Source organism: Mollisia scopiformis (genome assembly GCF_001500285.1).
Source record: "Mollisia scopiformis unplaced genomic scaffold LY89scaffold_2, whole genome shotgun sequence".
Taxonomy (NCBI): domain Eukaryota; kingdom Fungi; phylum Ascomycota; class Leotiomycetes; order Helotiales; family Mollisiaceae; genus Mollisia; species Mollisia scopiformis.
This window is the reverse complement of record NW_017263582.1, coordinates 17,511-39,911: the sequence shown is the minus strand read 5'-3', so window position 1 is coordinate 39,911 and position 22,401 is coordinate 17,511. Positions and strand designations below refer to the sequence as shown.

General features: G+C 48.4%; 10 protein-coding genes across 10 annotated transcripts; 6 read left to right on the top strand and 4 right to left on the bottom strand.

Moving 5' to 3' along the window:
* Nucleotides 1–951: 951 nt before the first annotated feature.
* On the bottom strand, nucleotides 952–3,623 carry LY89DRAFT_703651 (P-loop containing nucleoside triphosphate hydrolase protein). The gene is made up of 3 exons (XM_018217336.1): nucleotides 3,270–3,623; nucleotides 1,355–3,218; nucleotides 952–1,298 (listed from the first exon to the last, which is right to left on the bottom strand). The coding sequence occupies exons 1-3, from the start codon at nucleotides 3,581–3,583 to the stop codon at nucleotides 1,182–1,184; spliced, it is 2,295 nt and encodes a 764-aa protein (XP_018077300.1). The 5' UTR covers nucleotides 3,584–3,623; the 3' UTR covers nucleotides 952–1,181.
* A 111-nt stretch (nucleotides 3,624–3,734) lies between these two features.
* LY89DRAFT_605539 (transcription initiation factor IID, TAF10 subunit) lies at nucleotides 3,735–4,822 on the top strand. The gene is made up of 2 exons (XM_018210397.1): nucleotides 3,735–3,930; nucleotides 3,979–4,822. The coding sequence occupies exons 1-2, from the start codon at nucleotides 3,766–3,768 to the stop codon at nucleotides 4,390–4,392; spliced, it is 579 nt and encodes a 192-aa protein (XP_018077299.1). The 5' UTR covers nucleotides 3,735–3,765; the 3' UTR covers nucleotides 4,393–4,822.
* Nucleotides 4,823–4,834: 12 nt separating this feature from the next.
* Nucleotides 4,835–5,274, bottom strand: LY89DRAFT_693273 (mitochondrial ribosome small subunit component S19; the record flags this gene model as incomplete). The annotated part of the gene is made up of 3 exons (XM_018216622.1): nucleotides 4,835–4,877; nucleotides 4,936–5,097; nucleotides 5,201–5,274. The coding sequence occupies 3 exons, from the start codon at nucleotides 5,272–5,274 to the stop codon at nucleotides 4,835–4,837; spliced, it is 279 nt and encodes a 92-aa protein (XP_018077298.1).
* Nucleotides 5,275–5,404: 130 nt separating this feature from the next.
* Nucleotides 5,405–8,084, top strand: LY89DRAFT_605531 (DNA repair exonuclease). The gene is made up of 4 exons (XM_018210396.1): nucleotides 5,405–5,583; nucleotides 5,632–5,759; nucleotides 5,805–6,891; nucleotides 6,939–8,084. Exons 1-4 carry the CDS (start codon nucleotides 5,568–5,570, stop codon nucleotides 7,793–7,795), a joined length of 2,088 nt encoding a protein of 695 aa, XP_018077297.1. The 5' UTR covers nucleotides 5,405–5,567; the 3' UTR covers nucleotides 7,796–8,084.
* A 448-nt stretch (nucleotides 8,085–8,532) lies between these two features.
* On the top strand, nucleotides 8,533–9,149 carry LY89DRAFT_161635 (uncharacterized protein). The gene is made up of 2 exons (XM_018205507.1): nucleotides 8,533–8,577; nucleotides 8,629–9,149. Exon 2 carries the CDS (start codon nucleotides 8,689–8,691, stop codon nucleotides 9,112–9,114), a length of 426 nt encoding a protein of 141 aa, XP_018077296.1. The 5' UTR covers nucleotides 8,533–8,577; nucleotides 8,629–8,688; the 3' UTR covers nucleotides 9,115–9,149.
* Nucleotides 9,150–10,407: 1,258 nt separating this feature from the next.
* LY89DRAFT_703647 (HD domain-containing protein) lies at nucleotides 10,408–11,872 on the bottom strand (the record flags this gene model as incomplete). The annotated part of the gene is made up of 2 exons (XM_018217335.1): nucleotides 10,408–10,719; nucleotides 11,237–11,872. The coding sequence occupies 2 exons, from the start codon at nucleotides 11,870–11,872 to the stop codon at nucleotides 10,684–10,686; spliced, it is 672 nt and encodes a 223-aa protein (XP_018077295.1). The 3' UTR covers nucleotides 10,408–10,683.
* A 574-nt stretch (nucleotides 11,873–12,446) lies between these two features.
* Nucleotides 12,447–13,250, bottom strand: LY89DRAFT_161570 (uncharacterized protein). The gene has a single exon (XM_018205506.1). The coding sequence runs from the start codon at nucleotides 13,164–13,166 to the stop codon at nucleotides 12,633–12,635; it is 534 nt and encodes a 177-aa protein (XP_018077294.1). The 5' UTR covers nucleotides 13,167–13,250; the 3' UTR covers nucleotides 12,447–12,632.
* A 152-nt stretch (nucleotides 13,251–13,402) lies between these two features.
* Nucleotides 13,403–14,990, top strand: LY89DRAFT_679768 (uncharacterized protein). Its single transcript, XM_018213939.1, has 2 exons — nucleotides 13,403–14,298; nucleotides 14,413–14,990. Exons 1-2 carry the CDS (start codon nucleotides 13,598–13,600, stop codon nucleotides 14,777–14,779), a joined length of 1,068 nt encoding a protein of 355 aa, XP_018077293.1. The 5' UTR covers nucleotides 13,403–13,597; the 3' UTR covers nucleotides 14,780–14,990.
* Nucleotides 14,991–17,303: 2,313 nt separating this feature from the next.
* Nucleotides 17,304–19,169, top strand: LY89DRAFT_161533 (aldehyde dehydrogenase). Its single transcript, XM_018205505.1, has 3 exons — nucleotides 17,304–17,492; nucleotides 17,595–17,994; nucleotides 18,046–19,169. Exons 1-3 carry the CDS (start codon nucleotides 17,434–17,436, stop codon nucleotides 19,075–19,077), a joined length of 1,491 nt encoding a protein of 496 aa, XP_018077292.1. The 5' UTR covers nucleotides 17,304–17,433; the 3' UTR covers nucleotides 19,078–19,169.
* A 749-nt stretch (nucleotides 19,170–19,918) lies between these two features.
* On the top strand, nucleotides 19,919–22,393 carry LY89DRAFT_634981 (histidine acid phosphatase-like protein). The gene is made up of 3 exons (XM_018211417.1): nucleotides 19,919–20,516; nucleotides 20,703–20,771; nucleotides 20,867–22,393. Exons 1-3 carry the CDS (start codon nucleotides 20,101–20,103, stop codon nucleotides 22,131–22,133), a joined length of 1,752 nt encoding a protein of 583 aa, XP_018077291.1. The 5' UTR covers nucleotides 19,919–20,100; the 3' UTR covers nucleotides 22,134–22,393.
* The last annotated feature ends 8 nt before the right edge of the window (nucleotides 22,394–22,401 follow it).

Below are 22,401 nucleotides of genomic sequence, written 5' to 3'. Positions count from 1 at the left end.
GCCTCCACACTAAACACGATCGGTCTTCGCCTTGCATGGCTACCACACCTGAGAAAGCACCAAATCGGTGGAATACGATCGAAATCGACTTAATATCCTCGCCTCGACCGACTACCCGGTCTCCAACCCCACCCACAGCGTTTCTCGTGGTTTTTTACTGTTGCGATACAGCAGCGAACTGCGTGTTTTGGCGCATTCGTCCACGGTGTCATTGGCGAGTTTCCTGTGTAACTCATGATAAGGGAGGCCTGCGGGTTTGACACACGGGAGGACACGAAACGACGGGATCATGCAGCAGAGCCCGCAATCAATATAGAGGTGTCAGACACATGCAAAAACGGCAGTCCTACCAGAAGATCCAGCCTCGAGAACGCCTTGGCCTCGCTCAGATGTCGCTCAACACCAACTGGGCCACAGAATCTCCAGATATGGCTCTGAACAATATTTAGCAACAGATACGTGAGACAGGAGAAGATAGTCGAGGCTGGCTGTGGCAGGAAGCAAGTCGCCCAACGAAGTCGAACGAAATCAGACTGATCACATTTGTTCTCCTCATTCAATATCTCAAACCAGTTCAAATATCCCCAACAGCCCGCCCTGTGCCGGAACACGACGTAGGACAGCCCCGCCACTCGACTACAGTCCACTTGTCAAGGCAGATGACGCAGATCTCAAATATGTATGCATTGCAATACAGCCTTGCGCCTCAGGTGAGCTTGATGAAGCACAACATACAACTCGGATGTCTTCCCATTCGCTCCTACCAGCCTCTGGGATCGCACTCACGATCGATTCCTTGATTTGACTTATGTAGCTTGAGACTTACCATATGGTGTGACAGTCAAGCCCATACAACTCGTATGCAGAGTGAGATTACCAAGCTGCTGGGTCCATCAATTAAAGGAGAGGAACTGCCACCTTCCCAATTGTCGGTGGCTTCTCGAATCGGTTCTTTCCTCGTTAAGGTTGATATATCAGTACACATGGCCGCTAATCAATGCAACCGACTACTTCTGGACACATATATGTCAGGTGTTTTGCATGCCCATCTACTTTAGTCTCAGAACCCCAGAGATATGCACGCACGTCTATCGTCCCCCACGCCCCCACTTCTCCACGGCTGTCCGTTAAAGAGTCTAGTTAGAAACCTGGTCAATAGAAAGTATCGAGTAACAGAACCTCTATCGTCCTCCCTTCATGGCCTGTCTCCGCTTGACCTTATCCATCGTTCGCTGCAACGCCGTCTTGATTTCACCCTTCGCGAATGTTTCCAGGTCGTAGTAAGTAGGTGCAATGTCCTTCAAGGTATATTAGTATTTTGATCAAACGATTCTCGAAATTTGTTACTACTTACCAGGAGCCATTCTGGCTTAACAGAGGTGACCGTCCTTACATAGTTCTTGGTCGTGAGCACGAACTCGTTGTACACGACCCAGTCACTATCAACGCCGAGAACAGTGCTTGGGTGCAGTAGCACGCTTTGGTCGTCCTTTACCGTCTTGTAGGTTTTCCCGGAGGGATCTTTCTTCGCTACCTGCATGAAGAAGCCTGCAACCAAAGCACGTCGGATGTTGGTGTAGTAGTCCTTATCCTCGAAAGGTGTGCTAAGGAGTTCAACCTCCGATTTCTCCATGATGCGCTTTAGTTGCTGGCGCACATTGTCAGCCGACTGCAGAGCCCGCAGGCTGAGAAAGTGCTCATGGCACCATTGCTTCGGATTAGCTTGTGCAACAGCGCCCTTGAAAGCGTGATATACGTTGAGCATAGTCAGATGATCTCCATCCGGATGGGCGAAAAGTGCCTTCATCTCATCTGCGCGCTTCTTTGCACTGGCAGGTCGGACGAATATTTGAGGCACCGACAAAAGAGCCGTCAGGGAGAGGATCTCGTTGGAGCAATAGAACTCAGGGGAGGAGATGAGCATTACAGCAAGTGCTGGATCGAGTGGAAATTCCGAAGCCAGCTGACCTAGGGTAGTGAGATTTCCATCATCGTCCAGGCATGCTAAGTAGTTGAGCTCTTCTAAGGCTCTCATCAGGGTCTCTGGTGCTGGAGGGTCCATCAAGTCGAAATGCACCAAATCATCAATCCCAAGCTTCTTCAGCTCCAGAACAGTGTTGGCCAAGTTCGATCGAAGAATTTCCGGATATGTCTGTTCGATCAATTCCTTCTTGAAGGCCACTTCTGTATATAGACGGAAGCACTTCCCAGGACGAGTACGACCTGCACGACCGGCTCGCTGTTGGGCAGAAGCTTTGGAAATGGGGGAGACCAGTAGTGATTCGACTCGAATTCGAGGATTGTAGACTTTTTGCTTGCTAAAACCAGGATCCACGACGTAAACAATACCATCGATGGTCAAACTAGTCTCGGCGATGTTGGTACCGACAATGACTTTTCTGCCGGGTCGACCTCCTGGTCTTGCTGGTGGGGGAGCTGGCTCGAAGATTCTCTGTTGTTGTGCTGGAGGTAAGGTTCCGTAAAGGGGGTACACCTTCAATGGTCCTGCATCTGCCTCCCTAATCATCTCATCTGCTTCGAGGCTGATTTTCCGGCATGCATCCTCAATTTCCTCCTCGCCAGTCAAGAATAACAGGATATCACCTTCAGGTTCTGTGGCATGAATTTGAAGGACTGTTCGCAGCGCGGCCTCAACATAATCTCTCTCTGGCTCTGGTGTGTAGAAGATCTCCACAGGATGAGTTCTTCCAGGGACAGCCAAAAGCGGTGCATTGTTGAAGTAACGTTGAAATTTCTGGGCATCAAGTGTGGCCGACATGATCACAATTTTCAGGTCAGGACGTCTTAATGCAACCTCCTTCAGAAGGCCCATCAGGATATCGGTCGCCAGTGTACGCTCGTGGGCTTCGTCAAGAATGATGCAGCTATACCTTGCCAAGTTATGATCATGCATGGCTTCGCGAAGAAGCATACCATCTGTCATATACTTCAGAATTGTCTTAGGGCCGGTGACATCTTCAAATCGAATACTGTATCCCACCTCTTCCCCAAGTTTGACATCCATCTCATTGGCCACACGCTGGGCCACTGACATTGCTGCCACTCGACGAGGTTGTGTACAAGCAACAAGCTTGCTGTTGAAGTGAGGAAGGTCATCGAATAGGACGAATTGGGGAATCTGTGTAGTTTTGCCAGAACCAGTTTCACCGACGAAGACTAGGATTTGGGTAGAGTGGAACATATCCAGGAATTCTTGTCTGAAATTATGTCAGTCGCACGCCACAAATTAGGCAGTAGAAGGGGCACACCTCTGTTTATGAACCGGTAGATCTCGTCTCGTCCTGAGGATATTGAAGTATTGCTTCGAGAGCGGCGCGTTGTTGAAAGGATTATTTGGTCCATCTTCAGCGACATGTGCTTGAAGAGCTGTGGTAGCATGGCGCTTGAATTTAGAAAGCCCAGTGGGAGCTGAAGACCCATTGCTGTGGCCATTGCTGTAGGATCCAACTTGTTGATCTTCATACATATGCACCAAGTAGGGATTTTCAGTAGGATCACTCTCCTCCAACTTGGGTCGTTTGGCGCGAGACATCTCTTGAACTTCTGGACGACGGTCAGCCATCGTAAAAGTAATAGGAAGTAGTTGTGTTGTTTACTTGAATTTTGCCTGCAAGGCTGCGAATCCAAAATTTCGAGACCAAAAAGATAGCCTACTAGCGTGGGCCTTATCGAGGATCACGTGGGGGCTAGATATCAACCCAAATCGACCTCAAGACTTCGAGATCTCATCAAACATCAGAAATCATGGCAAATGCAGAGTCACCGGATCCTTCAAAGGATCTTGTTCCGGTCAACAACGCTGATGAAGAAGTCGATCCCCTAGCGCCAGCTCCAGAACCCAAACTTCCCGTTCGGAAAGACGCGTCTTTGAAAGAGTTTCTTGCGAAGATGGATGATTATGCGCCTATCGTATGTTTTGACAATCCATCGTCCTGTTCTCTTACTTACGCCTTCTAGATCCCGGATGCTGTAACCAACTATTACCTCACAAAAGCTGGGCTTCCTCCTCCACCTCAGACGGATCCACGACTTGCCCGCCTCCTTGCGCTCGCGACCCAGAAATTCATTGCAGATATAGCTGCCGATGCATACCAATACTCTCGCATCCGATCATCGAATTCGTCCAACGCAAATAATCCCATGGGCAACTTGGGAGCTGCTGCAGGTTTCCCGGTCCCAGGACAACCGTCAGCTGCTCCAGGTAGCAAAGAACAGCCCGGCCGCGGTGGGCCACTTGGCATCCAACGACCAGGTTATGGAGGTGGTGGACAAGGAGGTAGCCAAAACAGGACAGTACTAACGATGGAGGATCTGGGAATGGCAGTCGGAGAATATGGCGTGAATGTAAAAAGGGGAGAGTTCTATCGATAAAAGAATTGGCATTTGGCATCAAGGGATACAGTCTGAATTGTCTGCATGGGATGGGATCATGGCGTTCTATTTTTGCGGCGTCAATTGACTTGGGAAGTGGGATGTCTGCATTGTCATAGAGAGTGCCAGAACTCGAAATACGACCAAGTTCGTACAAAAAATACTCGGAGGAAAAAAAGTAACTTTGTCTCTTTTCACATCTGGACAAGGAATTGGTGCTGTTCCATTTCCAAGTTTCGCCATGTTACCTGTTCCTTCGTTCAGGACATTTTCGATGGTAGGACTCCAACGCGTTTTATGCAGTTGGTATTGCTCGCAGCAGATTTCAACATCTAGCAAAAAGATTGAAACAAGCATCAGCTCCCATGTTCCATATCTACAAGCCGATAGAATACACTCGAATGCTCGCTCCCTGAACGCCGTTCCCAGTCCTATGAGTCATCTATTTATTCTTGCTCTGCTTATAGGTAAAGCGCTTTCTCGTGCTACAATCCCAGGTCAGCTAAACTTGTCTCCTGGCACTGGTCCAAATAGTGATCCTACGCTGAGAACTCTCCAAGCTTGTGTCCCACCATATCCTCTGTAATCAACACATCGTTGTATATCTTGCCGTTGTGTACCTGGAACACAAGGCCCACGAAGTTTGGTAAAATGGTCGCCGAGCGAGCTTGAGTCCTTATTGGCGTTACTTTCTGACCGGGAGCCCTGTTCAGTGGAAAACTAGATGATTGTGTGAGATGATGTCTGATCGGAATAGGGACATTCGTACGGAACGATGTTCGGTCCTATGTGATAATCAGTAATGAACCTTGAGATACCAATTACTACCAGTAACATACCTTTCCAGACCGAACGTGCCAGAAGAACGCGAGTAGGAATCATTGTTCTGCTGAGGTTGTCTTCACCTCACCGTCGGATCAAAAAGTTCGGAAAACAGCTTGCAGGGATTAAAACGCGCTAAAAATTGTCACGTCTCCCAAGTAAAGCTGCCTGCCATATTCAAACATCCAACCGTTTGCAATTCATGAATAAACATTGCGAACCAACACAGTGCAAGAAACTTTCACGGCAGGTATCTACGAGTAGTAAGCCTTTGAGAGACAGAGTCGTAACGCAAGATACCTATCTGCATTTCCAGACCATGCTGAGCGCGCAACTTGCCTACCATTAGCAAGATGCCTCCCCGCTCTGGTATGTTGCATCTTCCGACCAGCGCTTTTCAAGACTGACAGTATACAGGTGCGGATACTATTCGAATCCTTATCGCCACAGACAGTCATGTTGGCTATGCCGAGCGGGATCCTGTGCGCAAAGATGATAGCTGGACGAGCTTCGACGAAGTCATGCAACTAGCCAAGACACAAGATGTAAGCGCAATGAGGTACATCAAGAACAGTCTCTAATCATCTTAGGTCGATATGATACTTCTGGCGGGAGATCTCTTCCATGATAATGCGCCATCCAGGAAAGCCATGTTCCAGGTCATGCGATCTCTCAGACAAAATTGTCTGGGCGACAAGCCTTGCGAACTGGAATTTCTAAGTGATGCTACGGATGTCCTGGGCACTGCTCATGTCAACTATGAAGACCCTGACATGAATATCTCAATTCCTGTCTTCTCCATCCATGGTAATCACGACGACCCGTCCGGAGAGGGGCATTACTGCTCTCTAGATCTCCTTCAGGTCTCAGGACTTCTCAATTATTTTGGCAAGGTTCCAGAGACGGACAAAATCGACATCAAGCCAGTTCTTCTACAAAAGGGGCAGACGAAGTTAGCCTTATATGGATTGAGCAACGTCAGGGATGAGAGACTGTTTCGGACATTTCGAGATAAAATGGTCAAGTTCTATACTCCCGGAACGCAAAAGAACGACTGGTTCAACTTGATGGCTGTTCACCAAAACCATCATGCCCATACCGAAACGAGCTATCTTCCAGAGAACTTCCTCCCAGACTTCATGGACCTCATTATCTGGGGCCACGAGCACGAATGTCTCATCGACCCGCGATTGAATCCGGAGATGATGTTCCAGGTCATGCAACCGGGCTCCTCCATTGCGACATCCTTAGTTCCCGGTGAAGCTGTGTCTAAGCATGTTGCCATTATCAACGTCACTGGAAAGGATTTCACAGTCGAGAAGCATCGAATCAAATCTGTGAGACCATTTATCACAAGAGAGCTGGTCCTCGCTACCGACCCTCGATTCAAAGCACTTGCTAATGTCAAGAATAACAGAGTCAGACTTGTCGATAAATTGACATCGGTCGTGAATGAGCTTATTCAAGAAGCGACAGATGACTGGTTGAGTATACAAGATCCGGATGATATGCCAGATGAGGTACCACTTCCTCTGGTCAGACTCAAGGTTGAGTATTCAGCTCCCGACGGTGGAAGGTTTGATCTTGACAATCCCCAACGTTTCTCGAATGGATTTGCCAGTAAGGTCGCAAATGTCACGGATGTTGTGCACTTCTACAAGAAGAAAGTTGGTACAAGTAAGTAGATACTGTCAACCTGGTAGATTTGTGCTAACGATATGCAGAAAGAGACAAGATCGAGAGTCACATGCCCGCGGATGATATTTTGGCTGCTTTGAACAATGACAACATCAAGGTCGGGAAGCTAGTCCATCAGTATCTGGATGCTCAAACTCTGAAGATTATTCCGCAAAAGCCCTTCGGTGATGCAATCACAGACTATGTTGAAAAGGACGACAAGTTTGTCATGGATGCATTCGTCAACGACAGTCTTACAACCCAAATCCAAGAGATGTTGACCATGCTGGGAACCGAGGAGGACGAAGATCTGGAGCCTTTCATGGACAGCATTCGTGCCAAGCAAGAGACTGCATTTGCGGCTGGCCAATGGAAGAAGCCGAAAAAGAAGGGCAAGTTGAGGCCCAAGCCACAAGGGTGGGACGATGCCTTGGGAGAATGGGAAGATCAGCCGGGCGCTTTTGACGAAGACGGTGGCGACGATGAAAACGAAGATGAAGAAGAAGAGGACGACGACGACGGGGCATCTATTGTCTCAGCTGCGAAGAAGAAGCCAGCTAGTAAGCGGGCACCAGCGAAGAAAGCACCTGCCAAAGCAAAGGCACCAGCAAAAGCCAAGGCTCCAGCGAAGGCGCCCGCAAAGACAACTGCCAAGGGAAGAAAGAAAGTTGCTGAACCAAGTGACGACGAAGATGATGATGACGATGTGGTCATGCTCGACTCACCTCCACCAAAAGCTCAGCCAAAGCGAGCCGCTGCTGCCAGAGGACGTCAGACCCAGATCAATTTTACCCAATCTCAGGTGAAAACCTCCACTGCGAAAGAGCTGAGTGACGACGAGATTTCCGACGATGAAGATGCATTTGAGCCAGCCCCAGCAGTGGCATCGAAGAGGAGAAAATGAATGTGTCTCTTCGTGCAGAATGTATGGGAATAATTAGGTGCTATGTCAGCACATCTTGTAGGTGTAGAGATTATAGATGGGCCGAATCTGATTAGCGAGCACTACGATACTTGCAGTCTACGAGAAGCAACGATATGATGAATTACGCCATAATGAAGAACAGGCTTGCTTGGGGGAAAGGAATAGGGGAAAGGAATAGCATGGGAATAGAACAATAGCTCTCGGGAAAGCACCGTGCCAGAATATTTCCATTTTCTCAACCGTGAACTATGTTTAGGTATACTCGATCAAGGACATTGGCACGTTTATTGATCACAGATTCTCGATTGACTTACCCAGAATTGGGACATTCAACCTTTGATTGTTTTGACCCTACTTTTCCTAAATCTATACCTAGCCTATTACGTTCTTCAGAATAACCACTACTGAGTCCCGATTTTGGAGTCCAACCTATATAAGGTTTTGTTTTTCATTTGTAGTGAGTAAGGACGGATTCGCTACCTACTGTCTTCGTCTTGTAATCTATCCTATCGCCTATCGATATGTTAGAGACCTGATTTATTAGATTAATAGGTCTTCTTTCTGAGCACGCAATGGGCAAGAAGAGGCCCGCTTGGTTACATTGAATCATACACTGCTGAGAGAACAACTCTTAACAATGAACGAGATATTCGGCCCACCGTCAACCGGATCAAGAAAGAGTTCGGGAGTTTTGGGAGTGAGGCTTACTGGCAGCCTTCCCGGATTTCGGGAGACAATGAACCCTTAGTAACCTTAGTAATGCCAAAAGGACAGTTAGTGTAATCCTTTACTAGGCCTGCAATGTTCCTCACAATTGAGAACCTCGTACGATTTCTGCAGGGTAATCGAGGTGCATAGCAAGCAAATTCGGCATGGATAACAGCATTTACTATCCTACCACACAAGCAAGTCAACAGATGAACGGCCTGGGGAGAGAAAATCAGGAGAGCATGGTGATGGTTCGAGCATCAGAAGTAGTGCTGCAAAAAAGAAGCGTCTCGAACAGGTGGGCAGATCCAAAGGTGGAAGCTGTTAGTCAAGCTTTGCGGGGGAGGGGTCAATGTGAAGATTTCTGGACCTCAGGGCCCTACAGTCCCGATTCGAGAAGTAAAAGCGGACGAAAGCCCAGAGCTCCTGGATGTTCTAGGATCCTGTGCCGAAGATTAGATAACAGGGCAGGGACAACGCTTTTGGGAGGGGTGGAGCAAACGGGCCTGCAGCGTGGGGCACGCCGTGGTGTGTTGATGTTATATTTACTTTTTCGGCGCAGACCGACGAAGCCGGTGGTAAGTCTATGAAGACAGTCTGTGAGGATGGACCTTCCTGTGAACACTGTTATGATGATGGCGGGAGGATTGTGATATTTTATTCTGGGTGGTGATATTGTGGTCTGATCCCATCGGCGATGCTGCAAACCCTGGCCCATCGGATAGTGTTGGTGGGGTTCTGGTGGTCCCTTGATCTGCAGGGTGCTGATGGGATGACGCTGATTGAGTCCCGCCGAGACTTTTCTAGTCTTGATTCGATGCTTTCGACCAGAGGCATGTTCTCCGCGAGGAGAAAATATGAGAGGTCTGGAACCTGTGGAGATTGCATCACGTATGATGCGTCGTTTTGTCTCGCTGCTATCCAAACGGAGACGAGGCTACTTGCATGTGGAGGAATTGGCGGAAGCAAAGTAGATAGATATACGGCGGCTGCCACAAGTGAGAAGTTGATAAGATCTCCACCATCAATCTCATCTCCAGGCATTCGACTCTTCTCGGAAAACTACTCAGCTTCTACCTGTTGATATACCAGCCGCAATGCCCCTAAGACATTTACAGCTCCAGCGAGGCTCGAACTACGATCTGGTTTCTTTGAGGGGCGTTTACAATCCTGAAAATAACGTTGTGGAAAAGAGCCAGGCTGATGAGCTGGATGCTGATGACTGGACCAATTGGCTGCGGTGGGATGCTGGCGCAATCGAATTATTAAATCCGGGGGAGGAACTTGGCGACGAAAATGCTAGTAGTCTCTGTTCACCAAATACTACCTTCAGTGACATCGAGTTTTCGGGAAAGCATGAAGCCTCGCATTCACTGCTCTCGCAGAATGGGACACCATTCGAAGACGCTCCGTTCGATGTTGACGAGGACAACAAGAGTACGTTGTTCAGCCCGATTAGCTCCACGGGTTCTCTACTTCTTCCAGAGCATTACCAGCCTTATGACTTAGCCGCTGGCTTCCCATTCACCTCCAACGTCGGTGAAAGACCGATACAGGCAGCTCAAGCCCGAAATTCCGTTTTGATAGAAATAGAGTCAATCCCCGAAACGAGATCTGCACGACTGAAGCTGGCTCGCCCTTTGAAGACAGATGCTCCAGCGAGAAGGGGCAGGAAAAGGATAACCATCGAGGAGACTAAACCAGACATAACGTGTCTATCAAAGAAACGAGGCCACAATGCAATCGAAAAACGCTATAGGTACACCTCCCAATCCAACAAGATATCCATCCGCAAACCTAACAGTCAAACAGAACCAACCTCAACGAGAAGATCAATTGCTTGCGAGACGCTCTCCCGAGCTTGTGCAAGTCTACCTCGGACGCGAAGGCCGACGAGTCGGATGATGAGGAAATAGACAGCAAGAGTGGACAACAAAAGTTTGGGAAAGCTGCGGTTTTGACCAGAGCATTGGAATATATCAAGCACTTGGAGCTCAATACACAAGTACGTCAAATTCTCTCTTCACTTCGAGGACAATTAGGAATCGAAGACACTTTCGGGGAAGTGTCGGCTCCTGTGTTTTTCAATATGGTGTCGAAGTACATACTAACTTTTCAATAGCAGCTGGGGAAGGAAATCGACACACTGAAGGGAAGGGTTAATGCCTTTGAAAGATTGGCCCTGAGTGGGGACACTCTGGAAGAAAGTGAATCACTAAAAACACTACCACTATCGACGGGACAGACACTTGAAAATATACAAGAAGGTATGAACAAGTCAACGCGGCGCTTGCAATCTATGTACTAATACCTGTGGCCAGAATTTAAGCAGATCGAGACCAAGTCGAGATCTAGATCAAGGTCGATATGGGATCCAGTACCTCCTCGCAAGAGAACTAAGCGACAAGGGAAAAACTGCTGATGTTGCGCATAAAATGTGTATTGATGCTGGGATATGCCGCTGACCTCGGGCATGATGAAGTTACCAGTCAGACATATTGGAACAGCACCTCCAGAGTCTGGGCTGGCAGATATGGTATAGAAGGTACAAAATTTGTCCAAAGTCCATTCAGATGTAGAAATCTAGTCTTCATGCATTCAAAACTCCATTCCACAGAAAATGAGAGATCAAAACTCTTCGCTTCCGAGCACATTTCCTGGTGATTCCAAATCGTCTTTCCCCTTCTCAGCCAGCACCGATTTTCCAAGTACCGCAACATCCATTTCTTCTTCCCACCAGCTATGGAACTCTCTTAGCCTGCGAGTACGTTCCCGAGCCAATATCTTTCCCGATGCAGTCTTCATCATGTCCTCCAGTTTGAAGAGCTTTTCATCCATGATGTTGATTGACCCGTCCATACTCCTTTTCGTCTTGGCTCCGCCATACGTGAACAGGCGTCCGATACCAGTAGCTCCTATGGCATCTATCCTGTCTGCATCTTGCACACAAGCAAGCTCAGGATAACGTGAAATGAGGTCTGCAGCAAAATCCAAGTTCTTGATCTCCGATGAGTATGAGACACCGAGGCAAATTGTCTGGACACGTTCTGCCAGCTCGTAAGAGGCGCCGAAGTTGAGAAGTACATCGCGCACCATTGTCTGGGCGTCTTCTCCCTCTTTGACATATTTCCTGTCGCCTACATCGTGGAGAAGTGCTGAGAGTGTAATGACGTCCCGATCGAGGATTGGTAGTTTGGTGTCGTTGCCAGTGATTGGAATTGTCATCTCATCGTGGATACGATGGGCTAGGCCCACAACACGCAAGATGTGGTGGAAGTCATGAGAGCCATCATAGTTACTCATGTGCTTCTCCACGTATGCAGAAACGTTACTGATCAATTCTTGCATTTTGGTCATGATGAAGAAGGACGATAGAATCGGATAACAGCTAAAGGGCAGGAACGAGAACAGAGGCCTGATTATGAACAGACAGTAAGATTAGATATAGGCAACAAGACGTGGCCTGTAAGGACAGAGATTAGACAAGGGACTTGTTATCCAGAACGACCGACTGAGTCATCCGGGGTAGTTTAGCTGCAAGTCTCAAAGTAAACAGGACTTGGACGCGGCGCGATTGACGCTTGGACACGTCGCGAACTCACGTGAAAGTCTTATCTCTTGAGTTAGGTAAAGGTACTTGTTGGAATTCGTTGAGGGTTCTTACGGTCTTAGGTATTGCGCCAGATGTGCAGGCTGTCGAGCTTTCAAGAAAGCTTCTCAGTGAGCCAAAGCCCATTCTTCTCCTCCTCTGCCACAGCTATCCCTGAATCTCGAAACAGCCTTGTACCTCCTCGACTCCTGCATCAGCGCACTGTATGTTGCGGAGCTCCCTGTTCTTTACGGACATTCTTGTCTCAAGGCTTCTGTTTCTGTTCTTATCAACACTTAAGCCATGCTGATTTGCTTGTATCAACTGTGGATATCTTTGCAGACACTCCTTGGCTCTTGCTCGTTCGAGAGTCCCATAACGCAATATGATCCTTCCTCGCACCTTCAGATCGTCCTGGGTAGCGATAATCTCAGATCTCATTCGGTTGTCCACGCAAGTAGCATACACTTGCAGATTGCGTAGCAGAGTCTCTTTGAATAATACTCGGGTATGCCAACGTTAAGGAACCAGGGCCAGTACCAAAGAAAGGATCGTGAACAAGTATATCGTTTTTCCAGCTCTCAATTTTCGGCCCCCACTTCCACTTGTCGAGGAGCTGGCAGCTGTGGCCGTGGTCGTAACATCGCTGGTAGATAGTATTGTGCTTGTGCTTGTGCTTGTACTGGCCATACCAATTTGTACCCCACTTGAGTTGCTGCTTGTCACGACCGCAACACTCGTTGCAAGCATGGCTGCACTCCCTGTGCTACAGCTCGTTACACTTCCCAACGCAACATCTGGATCTGCAGAACAGCATCGGAGATTGTCGAAGTAAAATGGATGTTGTTGAGCAGACAGGGATCCTAGGATAGGTTGCGTTATATCGATGAGCAGGCCATTGCAGCAATATGTATCACTGCTTTCGGCAGGGTCGATGATCGTTGCTTGACATGATGCTGGGGCTGATCCGCCCGTGCCACTCGAGAACCAGAATGGCGTCGGCAGAGGCGCTATGCTTGACCCAGGGTTGAACGTCGAGGCTGCGGCTGCCATTTGAAATGTGAATGCGCAGTGATCCTCGTAAAGAACTGCAAATAAAAGGGATAGTAAAGGAAGGAAGGAGAGCGGAACGATGATGAGTGGTCCATCGAGCATGTCGCCGAGCATTCCATTCCCTACAGCCTAAACTGGATTAGGCTTACTTTCCGCGTATCGCAGCGTTTCGCTCCCATTTTCAAACTTCAAGCCGCAATGTGATCCGAGCCCAGACACTTTTGGATATGCCGAGGCCCTTTTCGTGGACTTTCTTCACTTCGAGGGACTTTTGTTGAGCTGAAGTTATGCTCGTTCTCTAATACAATTCTAGTCCATGAATTCTATGCGCTTTGTGGATTTCGCCACGAACAGAGAGCCGCTTCGGCCCAGCTCTCTGGGCCACATGCTCTGCATCTTGGGGACAAGGAGTGTGGAGCGTCCCGTTTCGTATGCCATGGAACACTGAAAAGTCGATGTTATCTCCCAACAGTTTGGGAGCGGACTTGAGTTGTTCCGACTTGGAATACATGATTCAACAATACATATACCAAGCCGGCCATGCTATACTTACTTCTCTTCCTTCGTTCCACAGAGTTCCGATCCCAAGGATGCCATCCCGAACAACAATAGATACGCCGAATGGCAAGATTCCCATAGTCAAGCCACTCTCAGCTTTCACACGCCTGTCACCCAGCGTCGGATTTTATGAGCCACCAAAGAGCTTGGTACGTTCAGGCCTGACCGACGACTCGTCCCCAACTATAATCCTCCTCTGTTCGTGGATGAATGCCAAACCAAAGAACGTTGACTACTACACTCGTAATTACATGAGTCTTTACCCTACCGCTCGCATTATCCATGTTACAATCAACACCACGCAATTCATCTTCCAATCAGAAGCCCAACGCCGCAAAGACATGATGATAGCAGTATCGACTCTCCTCGCTCGAGATGAGAAATCTGAAAGGATTTTCGTCCATTGCATAAGTAATGGCGGAGGCAAACGTGGTTATAATATCGCTGGGGCATATCGTTCTGTGACAGGCAAGGCATTACCTGCCCAAGCCATGATCTTCGACTCGGGACCTGGACTTCCAAGATTCAAGCGCGATGTTTATTCCTTGATGGTACCAACCCAAAAAATGAACTGGTACGTATGAAGCCTTTGTTTCTCGGGGTGCATCTCTTGACTGGAATTGCAACACACTTTCCATCTCCCATGCTTCTTCTATCACGCCTCACTCGTCTTTCTGACACCTTCTAGGCTACCTTGGCTGTTTTACGCAACCGTTAGCGTTGCGACGTGTTCCATGATGTTTGTATCTGTATATTGGACGCCGCTGTGGTTCTGGTACGATCTCGTGTGGGGCCCGACCTACGGGTGTTCTGACACAACCCTGGTGGACGAAATATCAATGAGAGGGTACATATACAGCAAAGAAGATCTGGCTATTGACTGGAGAGACGTTGAAGCCCACGCTGCAGCCGCGGAAGAGAAGGGGTACAAGGTGTCGAAGAAGTTGATACACGGTGCGCACCATGCTCAGCTGTTTAAGGGAAAGGATGGAGAAGAGGATTATTGGGGATTTGTCAAGGAGATCTGGGCCAAGGGAACCCGTGCCACGGAATGACCTTCCTAACAAGAATGTCAGAAGAACAGCCTGCCAGTTGAAACAAGCAAAGGAAGGAGCTTCACAACTGACCAAGATATGGTCATTCCGAGTCTCAATCTCCAGCACTTTTGACGAACAATATAAGACTTTTCCGAGTTTGGAAATTTACATCATCGTCTTCCTATTGTGTTGACGACTTTGTGTTCCCTTGATACCTGTTGCATTTCTCCCTTCATCAATGGCCCACGCCTTTCATCTAAGACAGAAATCTTCGACGACTACGTCTCTCTTGACTGAGTAGAAAGCGCCTGCTAGCTGAATGTGCTGCGTCTTTGGGAGATTTCCAAGCTCGTAAGGGACCGAATATCGCAGGGAAACAATCCCCTTCTCGGCAGATAACCACCGATTTCCACCAATTCTCCAGATAATGAATCCTTTCCAGTATAGAACAGGCGAAATTCCCGTCAAACGAACATTCTGGAAGTGTCCATAGTGCGTCTATTGATTTAAGCTCTTCATTGCTAAGGTGACGGTGGAAGTAGAACAACATCTGTCGTGAAAATGAACCTTTATCGATCTCAAAAGGAGACTCGCTTAAAGCACCTAAGCCGAGTTGTCATTCTAAAGCCTGTGAAGTGAAGCTCGACGAGGGAATTGCGAGAATGCTATGAAATATGGGGCTTAAGAGCGTGTATACCCGCTGGTTACAATAAACCCAACAAAGCAAATAGGAGAAGCAACGCTTTGCTTGTTGAGACGACGAGCAAGTGAAGAATGCGATACCAGGAGAGGTTCGAGAATTGTCAACAAGATCTTCATACATATGAGGTAGAAGATCACATAGTTGTGTATGATGACATAGTTGAATGGGCATGGATTCTCTAAGGTCCAATTGATGTATATAGTCTTCTTTTGGGCAAGACTTGCAGATTGCAAACAGACCCCTAAATCGGGCATTGTAGTAATCCTGCACTGACATGGTGGATCCCTGACAACTACCAGGCACACCTATCATGTCTGTCTGGCTTGCAATGGATGTTCGACACCAAAGATATGCCATATTGTGATACCAAGAAGAGAACCTCAGGTCTGACAGGAGTGAATCTTCCAGAGGAAACTTTTAGCGAGGACCACATATTGGGTGGAGGTTGCTGCTTTTGATGCAATGCTGCTTTTGAGATGCAATTGTGAAGCAGCGCAATAATTCCAGTTGACTGGAGGTGACTGACTCGTACGCAAGCTTTATTCCCGTTGGCCCATCCCCTTTGCCACGGCTATCGTGGTAATCTTACCATCTCTCCTAGCTTCACTACCCCACACGAGACGGACTTCTCACTATCTTCACACCTCGGTGATGTGGAAGCCCCAGGCAACGACCCGGTACAGAAAGTTCGAGACTATTGAGGTTCTTAGGTCTTAGCGGCTCTGAGATTCCAGAAACAGACTGCGGGGAAGCTGACTATCGAGGGATTGGTGGAGGGCAGCATCACCAAACAGAAGCGCCGTTGTCCAGGACTAAGATGGAATCAAGATACAGGAAACTGTGGAGAAATGGCGTTACTCTCAAGGATCCGTATGTTATGGAGGAACGGAACTGGAAGGGATGGCGAATAGCGGAGGGTCATTCTGCATGCTGGGGCTATGGAGATGAGCTGTGTGTTTGAAAGGCTGACTGCATGGCATGGCTGGGCGGAAGTAAGCCGTGCGATGCCTCCACATACAGTATTTCAACGTTTTCCAAGAGTCTGGACCAGGGTAGGCCATGCTAACGTGCGGGATGATTACTTAGTTTCACAGTTGCCATGTCCGAACAGACATTGCATCTTGACTTTAACGCCGAAAAGTGTCCACTTGCCGCGCACTCGGGTGGTCTTGCTGCTCGTGGTAAACTCGAACGACCGCGGGGCATGCTGCGGGGGGATATTCACCGAGGTTGTGTCACCGCTGTACGGTACTGTAGGTCAGGCAATTCCGCACGAGGACACAGCCCGAGACTCGAGCTGGGTGCGAGACCGTACGAGCTGAAGCAGTCAATGTAGAGCAGAAAATAGATGGCAGTACGAGAGGAGACGGAGATGGAGATGGCATGGAGGGGTAGGCAAGATCTAGCTTTCTGGTGTGCAGAGCCCTCCAGCGGACAATCAGCGTGCGAGGTGGCGTCAAGCTTGAAACCTTGGGAGGGGAGCTGGGGAGGGGTCGAAGTCAGAAACTTACATCGATGTGCATTTTCGTTCTCGCCTTTCCCACCTGCCGGACCAATGATGCCATCCACTGGTCCTCGAAAGAAAAGCGTCACCACCCAAATCCCGCTGCTGCGAGACAAGACCGTAGCTTCGTGGAGCTCTGGTGGAGGAGGGAGACGGTGGGGACCTCTCAAATCGTCCCAGGAGACCTCGCCGTCCGGATGCTAGATCCACAAGGTGTTGAAGGTAACGGAATCGAGATAACGACGTCTCACCAAGACTTTCCTAATTCACTTGATATCCATGTTGGTGTGTTGATCCCTTGTGCGAGTTCTCGTCTGGCTCTCCGGTAAAGAGGTTCGCGGCTTCCTGCTCCCAACTTAATAAAATCATCCCCCTTTCCCCCCTCTCTCTCTTGTTTTTCTTCCACCATCTTTGTGCCTACTACCAAACGAGATACCCATTGCACAACTTCCAACAATATTCACAATGACTTCCATCACACTCTCCACGCCATCAACTGGCAAATACACTCAACCTACGGGATTGTAAGTATCCATTCCATCGTTGTTCGGACATGCTCGTCTACCCCGCATTTCGGCATCTCAGCATTTCAAACCAGATCTGAGCTGACCTGTGCTTGCTTATAGGTTCATCAACAACGAGTGGGTCAAGGGCGTTGACGGCAAAACATTCGAGACCATCAACCCATCTACAGAAGAAGTGATCTGCTCTGTTCACGAAGCCACCGAGAAGGATGTCGATATTGCTGTCGCCGCGGCACGAAAGGCATTCGAGGGCTCGTGGAGAAAGGAGACACCTGAGAACCGAGGCAAGCTGCTGCTCAACCTTTCCAACCTGATCGAGAAGAACATCGACCTGCTGGCTGCTGTTGAGTCGCTGGACAATGGCAAGGCCTTTGCCATGGCCAAGGGTGATGTCGGTATGGTTGCAGGCTGCTTGAGATACTATGGTGGCTGGGCCGACAAGATTGAGGGCAAGGTGATCGACACCAACTCCGACACCTTCGCATACACCAGACAAGAACCTGTATGCTCTGCAGATACCCCATTTTGATATCCTGAGTACTGATTGTGCTAGATTGGTGTCTGCGGTCAAATTATCCCATGGAACTTCCCATTGCTCATGTGGGCATGGAAGATCGGTCCTGCCGTTGCTACTGGTAATACTATTGTCCTGAAGACTGCTGAGCAGACACCTCTCTCGGCTCTCGTCGCTGCGAACTTCATTAAGGAGGCTGGCTTCCCTCCAGGAGTTATCAACATCATCTCTGGTTTCGGAAAAGTCGCCGGTGCCGCCATTTCATCGCACATGGACATTGACAAGGTCGCTTTCACTGGATCCACTGTCGTCGGTCGCCAAATCATGAAGGCCGCAGCCGGTTCCAACTTGAAGAAGGTTACCCTTGAGCTCGGAGGCAAGTCTCCAAACATTATCTTCAACGATGCCGATATCGAGAACGCCATTTCTTGGGTTAACTTTGGTATCTTCTTCAACCACGGCCAATGCTGCTGTGCTGGTTCCCGGGTCTACGTACAATCTGGCATCTACGACAAGTTCATTCAGCGATTCAAGGAGCGTGCCACTGCCAACAAGGTCGGTGACCCATTTGCTGCCGACACTTTCCAAGGACCACAAGTCTCTCAACTCCAATATGACCGCATCATGGGTTACATTCAGGAGGGCAAGAAGGAGGGTGCTACCGTCGTCACTGGCGGTGAGCGTCACGGTGACAAGGGCTACTTCATCCAGCCAACAATCTTCTCCAACGTCACTGAGGACATGAAGATCATGCAAGAAGAGATCTTCGGCCCTGTCTGCTCGATCTCCAAGTTCGAGACGGAGGAAGAAGTTATCAAGGTTGGCAACAGCACCACATATGGTCTCGCCGCTGCGGTCCACACCTCGAACCTCAACACGGCCATTCGTGTCTCCAACAACCTCCGTGCTGGTACCGTCTGGGTCAATCAATACAATATGCTCCACCACCAAATCCCCTTCGGTGGCTACAAGGAATCTGGTATCGGACGAGAGCTCGGCGAAGCGGCTTTAGCCAACTATACTCAAACCAAGTCGGTGTCCATCCGCTTGGGTGATGCTCTTTTTGGTTAAGCTGGGAAAATCATGGGAGTTGGATTGAATATCTCTATGTGTATATGACTAGCCATAAGTAGTGCATTTAAATCAAAAACAAATTGATACTACCAATGCCTATTGCCCACATCGCTGAACAGACTAAAGTTAGCTTTTCGATATAGATCCCCAAGAATAGGACAGACAATACGGAGTATTGGACCTAGAATGTCTGGCTTTGAGTGCTGCACAATTGCGAGTTACATTTTCTGTCGGTTCTTTTCCCAGCCCCGCGCTCAATCTCGACAGGGATCATGATAAAGTCAAGGTTAAATATAAGCATGCAACTCGACGAAATAAGGATACTGCATCGATATTTATTTTCTCATCAAACATTGCATAAGTCGCAACAACAAACCGTCGCTGTTTCTCTAATATTACTGTGCAGCTTTCACATTTCTGTTCCATGACAGTGCTTCTCTCGAGCTTCCTTCTCTCATCTCTCGCAGCTCCTCATGATGTCACGCCCCCTCATTTGGCGGAGCGCAATCGATAGTGCGATAAGCATTCCATCACTTAGATAGTGGCTGGTCCTTGTGGCCGGTCACAGGAGCTTTTGCAGCTTGGCACATGCGGTTGCATGGCTTACACGACACCAAAATCCGATCTCTGCAGCAGCTTCCGCCGGGGAATAAGAGCGTGGTCCAATGGAAGTGAGACTTGAGTGTGATTGAGTGCATATGACTAGGAGCGATGTGGGATAGTGGGGTAGAATTGCAGGCAAAGCAGCTCAGAGCCATTCTGGTAGCGGAAGGATGCAAGCCATATTGAATGCGCTGCTTACCTAGGTATTCTCCCATTCGGAGCTTCGCAGCTGTTATCTCGATATCTCTCATAGCTCGTGCTTCGAGCTTCCTTCTTTCTTTCTGTTCTTTGCGTCATCGTGTAGCTCTATTCCTCCTGTGAGCTCCGCGCCTTTTTATATCTTCGCATCTCTGGAAACGAAGACTGAAGTCAGCCTCAAGACACTTAGTTTCTAAATCCTCACTTGCGGTCGCAATTATGGCACCTGTTGCGTTATCCACGGTTCTGGCGACTCTGTTTGCGATAGCAGTTGCGCAAACGGAACAAATCACTTGGTCTGCAATTACTTTTACCTACCACGGCGAGAAGGTTCCTGATCTATACCCGTCACCGTATTACCTCACGCCATATGGTGCGAATCAGCTTCTCAATGCTGGACAAATTGTACGGGATCGCCACATCAGTCCACCTGAAAATGGATCTCTCATTACTGGTGCTGCAGTCATTAATGGAATAAGTACAGCTGCTATCGACAACACTCAGCTATATATCCTAGGCACAGATGATACTGTTATAAGTCAGAGTATGCAGGCATTCATGCAAGGATTGTATCCGCCGAGGGAGGCACCGAGCTTCGACCAGTACGATGTTATGGCTGATGGTACCCTCCAACAGTAAGTAACTCTGAAACTCGTGATTAGCAGCGACTATGAAGAGACATTTGCGAGCATGTATTTGTCGTTACAGAATGTTTCCGAAGAGGTGAAACATTGAGCGACAGAAAAGCTTCTATTGTTCGAACAGTTATACCATTTCATATACGCCAGCCAAGGAGATTAAATACTTACAATTGTTTCCAGATACCCTCTAGATGGATATCAGTACCCCGTAATGTCGGCTGTCAGCGAACTTGACTTTAATTATATATAGTAAGAAACAAATCCTACTAAACCCTTCATCCTTTCTCGATTTCGAAATTGTTGTCTGCAGTGGTCCTAGGATTCCAAGCTGACTTGTATGAAAGTGTCGCCGGAAATACGGGGTGCACTACGAACGATATCCTAACAGTCGAAACCCTGGACTCGGATCCCTTCATTCAAGAAGTGGAAAATACAGAGAGCTTCTACACTGCTCTGAACAGCTCCATATTTTCGGGTTTGCCTATTGACATTCTCAACTATGGCAACGCCTGGGACCTGTATGAATACGCCCTCTTCGAATACACCCACAATGGCACAATTGCCAACAGTTCCGAATTCACAACCACTGACCTCGAGTTATTGTACTCCCTTGCGTCAGCCCAGCAGTGGACATTTAATACGCCTTCTGAAGACGCGACTATCCAAGCAATGGCAGGTCGCACATACGCCTCGAAGGTATTGGAGCAATTCAGTCATAACATCGCTTCTTCTGGGTCCACTGACAAGTTATCTTTGCTTTTCGGCTCCTTCGAACCATTCCTCGGATTCTTCGCACTTTCAAATCTCGCAACTGGCCCTTCAGCAGGGAGATTTAATTCCCTCCCCCTCCATGGCAGCACCATGACCTTTGAGCTCTTCTCCTTTGCTACACCCTCAGATGGAAATCTTAGTACTCCATTCCCTGATGTTGGGGACCTCAGAGTGCGCTTCCTATATAGAAACGGGACTGGGGATAGTGACACATTGATTGAATACGCCCTCTTCGGGCGCGGGAATTCCGAGGCAGATATGTCGTGGACGGACTTCGTTCAGGGCATGGGAGAATTCAGTTTGAATGATCTAGTCGATTGGTGTACTGAATGCAACACCGCATCACTTTTCTGCGAAGCTCTTGAGGACAGTCAGTCCACGAATTCTTCGTCCTCAAGCACTGCGAATTCAAGCGGTAGCTCTAGAATCAGTCCTACGATTGGTGGGGTGATTGGAGCCGCGGTCACTGTTGCACTGATGATCATCGTGGCTGCTGCTCTGTTATTGTTCGGATTCCGACTTGAACATCGAGGGAACGGTGCCAAGGGCGGAGATTTGGGTGTGTTGAAGAGGAGTGGAAGTGGAAATGGTGGTTTCAAAGGTGCAGAGAGATTGGCATCTGATACGGACTTGCGGCTGAAAAGTGGTGCTGGAGCGACTGTCGTCAGACACGAAAGAGTTGGGAGTTGGGAATTGAATGAGAGTCCTACCGATCGCAAGCATGCGAGTTTGGACAAGGAGATCGAGAGTGGTGGCATCACAAGCACCGCGGATTATGGACGGCATAGTGAGGATGGCCTGGAGCATGTGAATCCTGTGAAGCCTTTGGATCAGGTGTGAGAGTTTGATAGTTGGGCTGTTGGAGTTTTTCTGAATTTTCATGGTTTGAAATACGGTTAGATGGTGTGGGAGGACTGGGTTGGCAGCGTTTGGTTTTGATGCCTTGATGATAGCTGATGATACCCTTCTTTGTCTCTCACTCTAACACTTTCCCAATATATAGGATAGGCTATTTCCATGATTATTAGATAGCAGGAGTTGGGAATCCTAGAACCTTTGACAATGATACTGTTATTCTGGGCTCTGAAAATGTGTACGGTAAATGGTT

What these genes read in the sequence shown, in the direction of transcription:
- LY89DRAFT_161570 (XM_018205506.1), bottom strand. Translation starts at nt 13,166, where the DNA reads ATGGCAGCCGCAGCCTCGACGTTCAACCCTGGGTCAAGCATAGCGCCT.
- LY89DRAFT_161533 (XM_018205505.1), top strand. Translation starts at nt 17,434, where the DNA reads ATGACTTCCATCACACTCTCCACGCCATCAACTGGCAAATACACTCAA. An exon ending in TACACTCAACCTACGGGATT is followed by an intron (nt 17,493 to 17,594) that starts GTAAGTATCCAT and finishes GCTTGCTTATAG; the next exon opens with GTTCATCAACAACGAGTGGG. An exon ending in CATACACCAGACAAGAACCT is followed by an intron (nt 17,995 to 18,045) that starts GTATGCTCTGCA and finishes TGATTGTGCTAG; the next exon opens with ATTGGTGTCTGCGGTCAAAT.
- LY89DRAFT_161635 (XM_018205507.1), top strand. Translation starts at nt 8,689, where the DNA reads ATGGATAACAGCATTTACTATCCTACCACACAAGCAAGTCAACAGATG.
- LY89DRAFT_605539 (XM_018210397.1), top strand. Translation starts at nt 3,766, where the DNA reads ATGGCAAATGCAGAGTCACCGGATCCTTCAAAGGATCTTGTTCCGGTC. An exon ending in TGGATGATTATGCGCCTATC is followed by an intron (nt 3,931 to 3,978) that starts GTATGTTTTGAC and finishes TACGCCTTCTAG; the next exon opens with ATCCCGGATGCTGTAACCAA.
- LY89DRAFT_605531 (XM_018210396.1), top strand. An exon ending in AACTAGCCAAGACACAAGAT is followed by an intron (nt 5,760 to 5,804) that starts GTAAGCGCAATG and finishes TAATCATCTTAG; the next exon opens with GTCGATATGATACTTCTGGC. An exon ending in CAAGAAGAAAGTTGGTACAA is followed by an intron (nt 6,892 to 6,938) that starts GTAAGTAGATAC and finishes AACGATATGCAG; the next exon opens with AAAGAGACAAGATCGAGAGT.
- LY89DRAFT_679768 (XM_018213939.1), top strand. Translation starts at nt 13,598, where the DNA reads ATGCCATGGAACACTGAAAAGTCGATGTTATCTCCCAACAGTTTGGGA. An exon ending in CCAACCCAAAAAATGAACTG is followed by an intron (nt 14,299 to 14,412) that starts GTACGTATGAAG and finishes GACACCTTCTAG; the next exon opens with GCTACCTTGGCTGTTTTACG.
- LY89DRAFT_634981 (XM_018211417.1), top strand. Translation starts at nt 20,101, where the DNA reads ATGGCACCTGTTGCGTTATCCACGGTTCTGGCGACTCTGTTTGCGATA. An exon ending in GCTGATGGTACCCTCCAACA is followed by an intron (nt 20,517 to 20,702) that starts GTAAGTAACTCT and finishes AATTGTTTCCAG; the next exon opens with ATACCCTCTAGATGGATATC. An exon ending in CTTGACTTTAATTATATATA is followed by an intron (nt 20,772 to 20,866) that starts GTAAGAAACAAA and finishes CTTGTATGAAAG; the next exon opens with TGTCGCCGGAAATACGGGGT.
- LY89DRAFT_703651 (XM_018217336.1), bottom strand. Translation starts at nt 3,583, where the DNA reads ATGGCTGACCGTCGTCCAGAAGTTCAAGAGATGTCTCGCGCCAAACGA. An exon ending in CTACCGGTTCATAAACAGAG is followed by an intron (nt 3,219 to 3,269) that starts GTGTGCCCCTTC and finishes ACATAATTTCAG; the next exon opens with ACAAGAATTCCTGGATATGT. An exon ending in TTAAGCCAGAATGGCTCCTG is followed by an intron (nt 1,299 to 1,354) that starts GTAAGTAGTAAC and finishes TATACCTTGAAG; the next exon opens with GACATTGCACCTACTTACTA.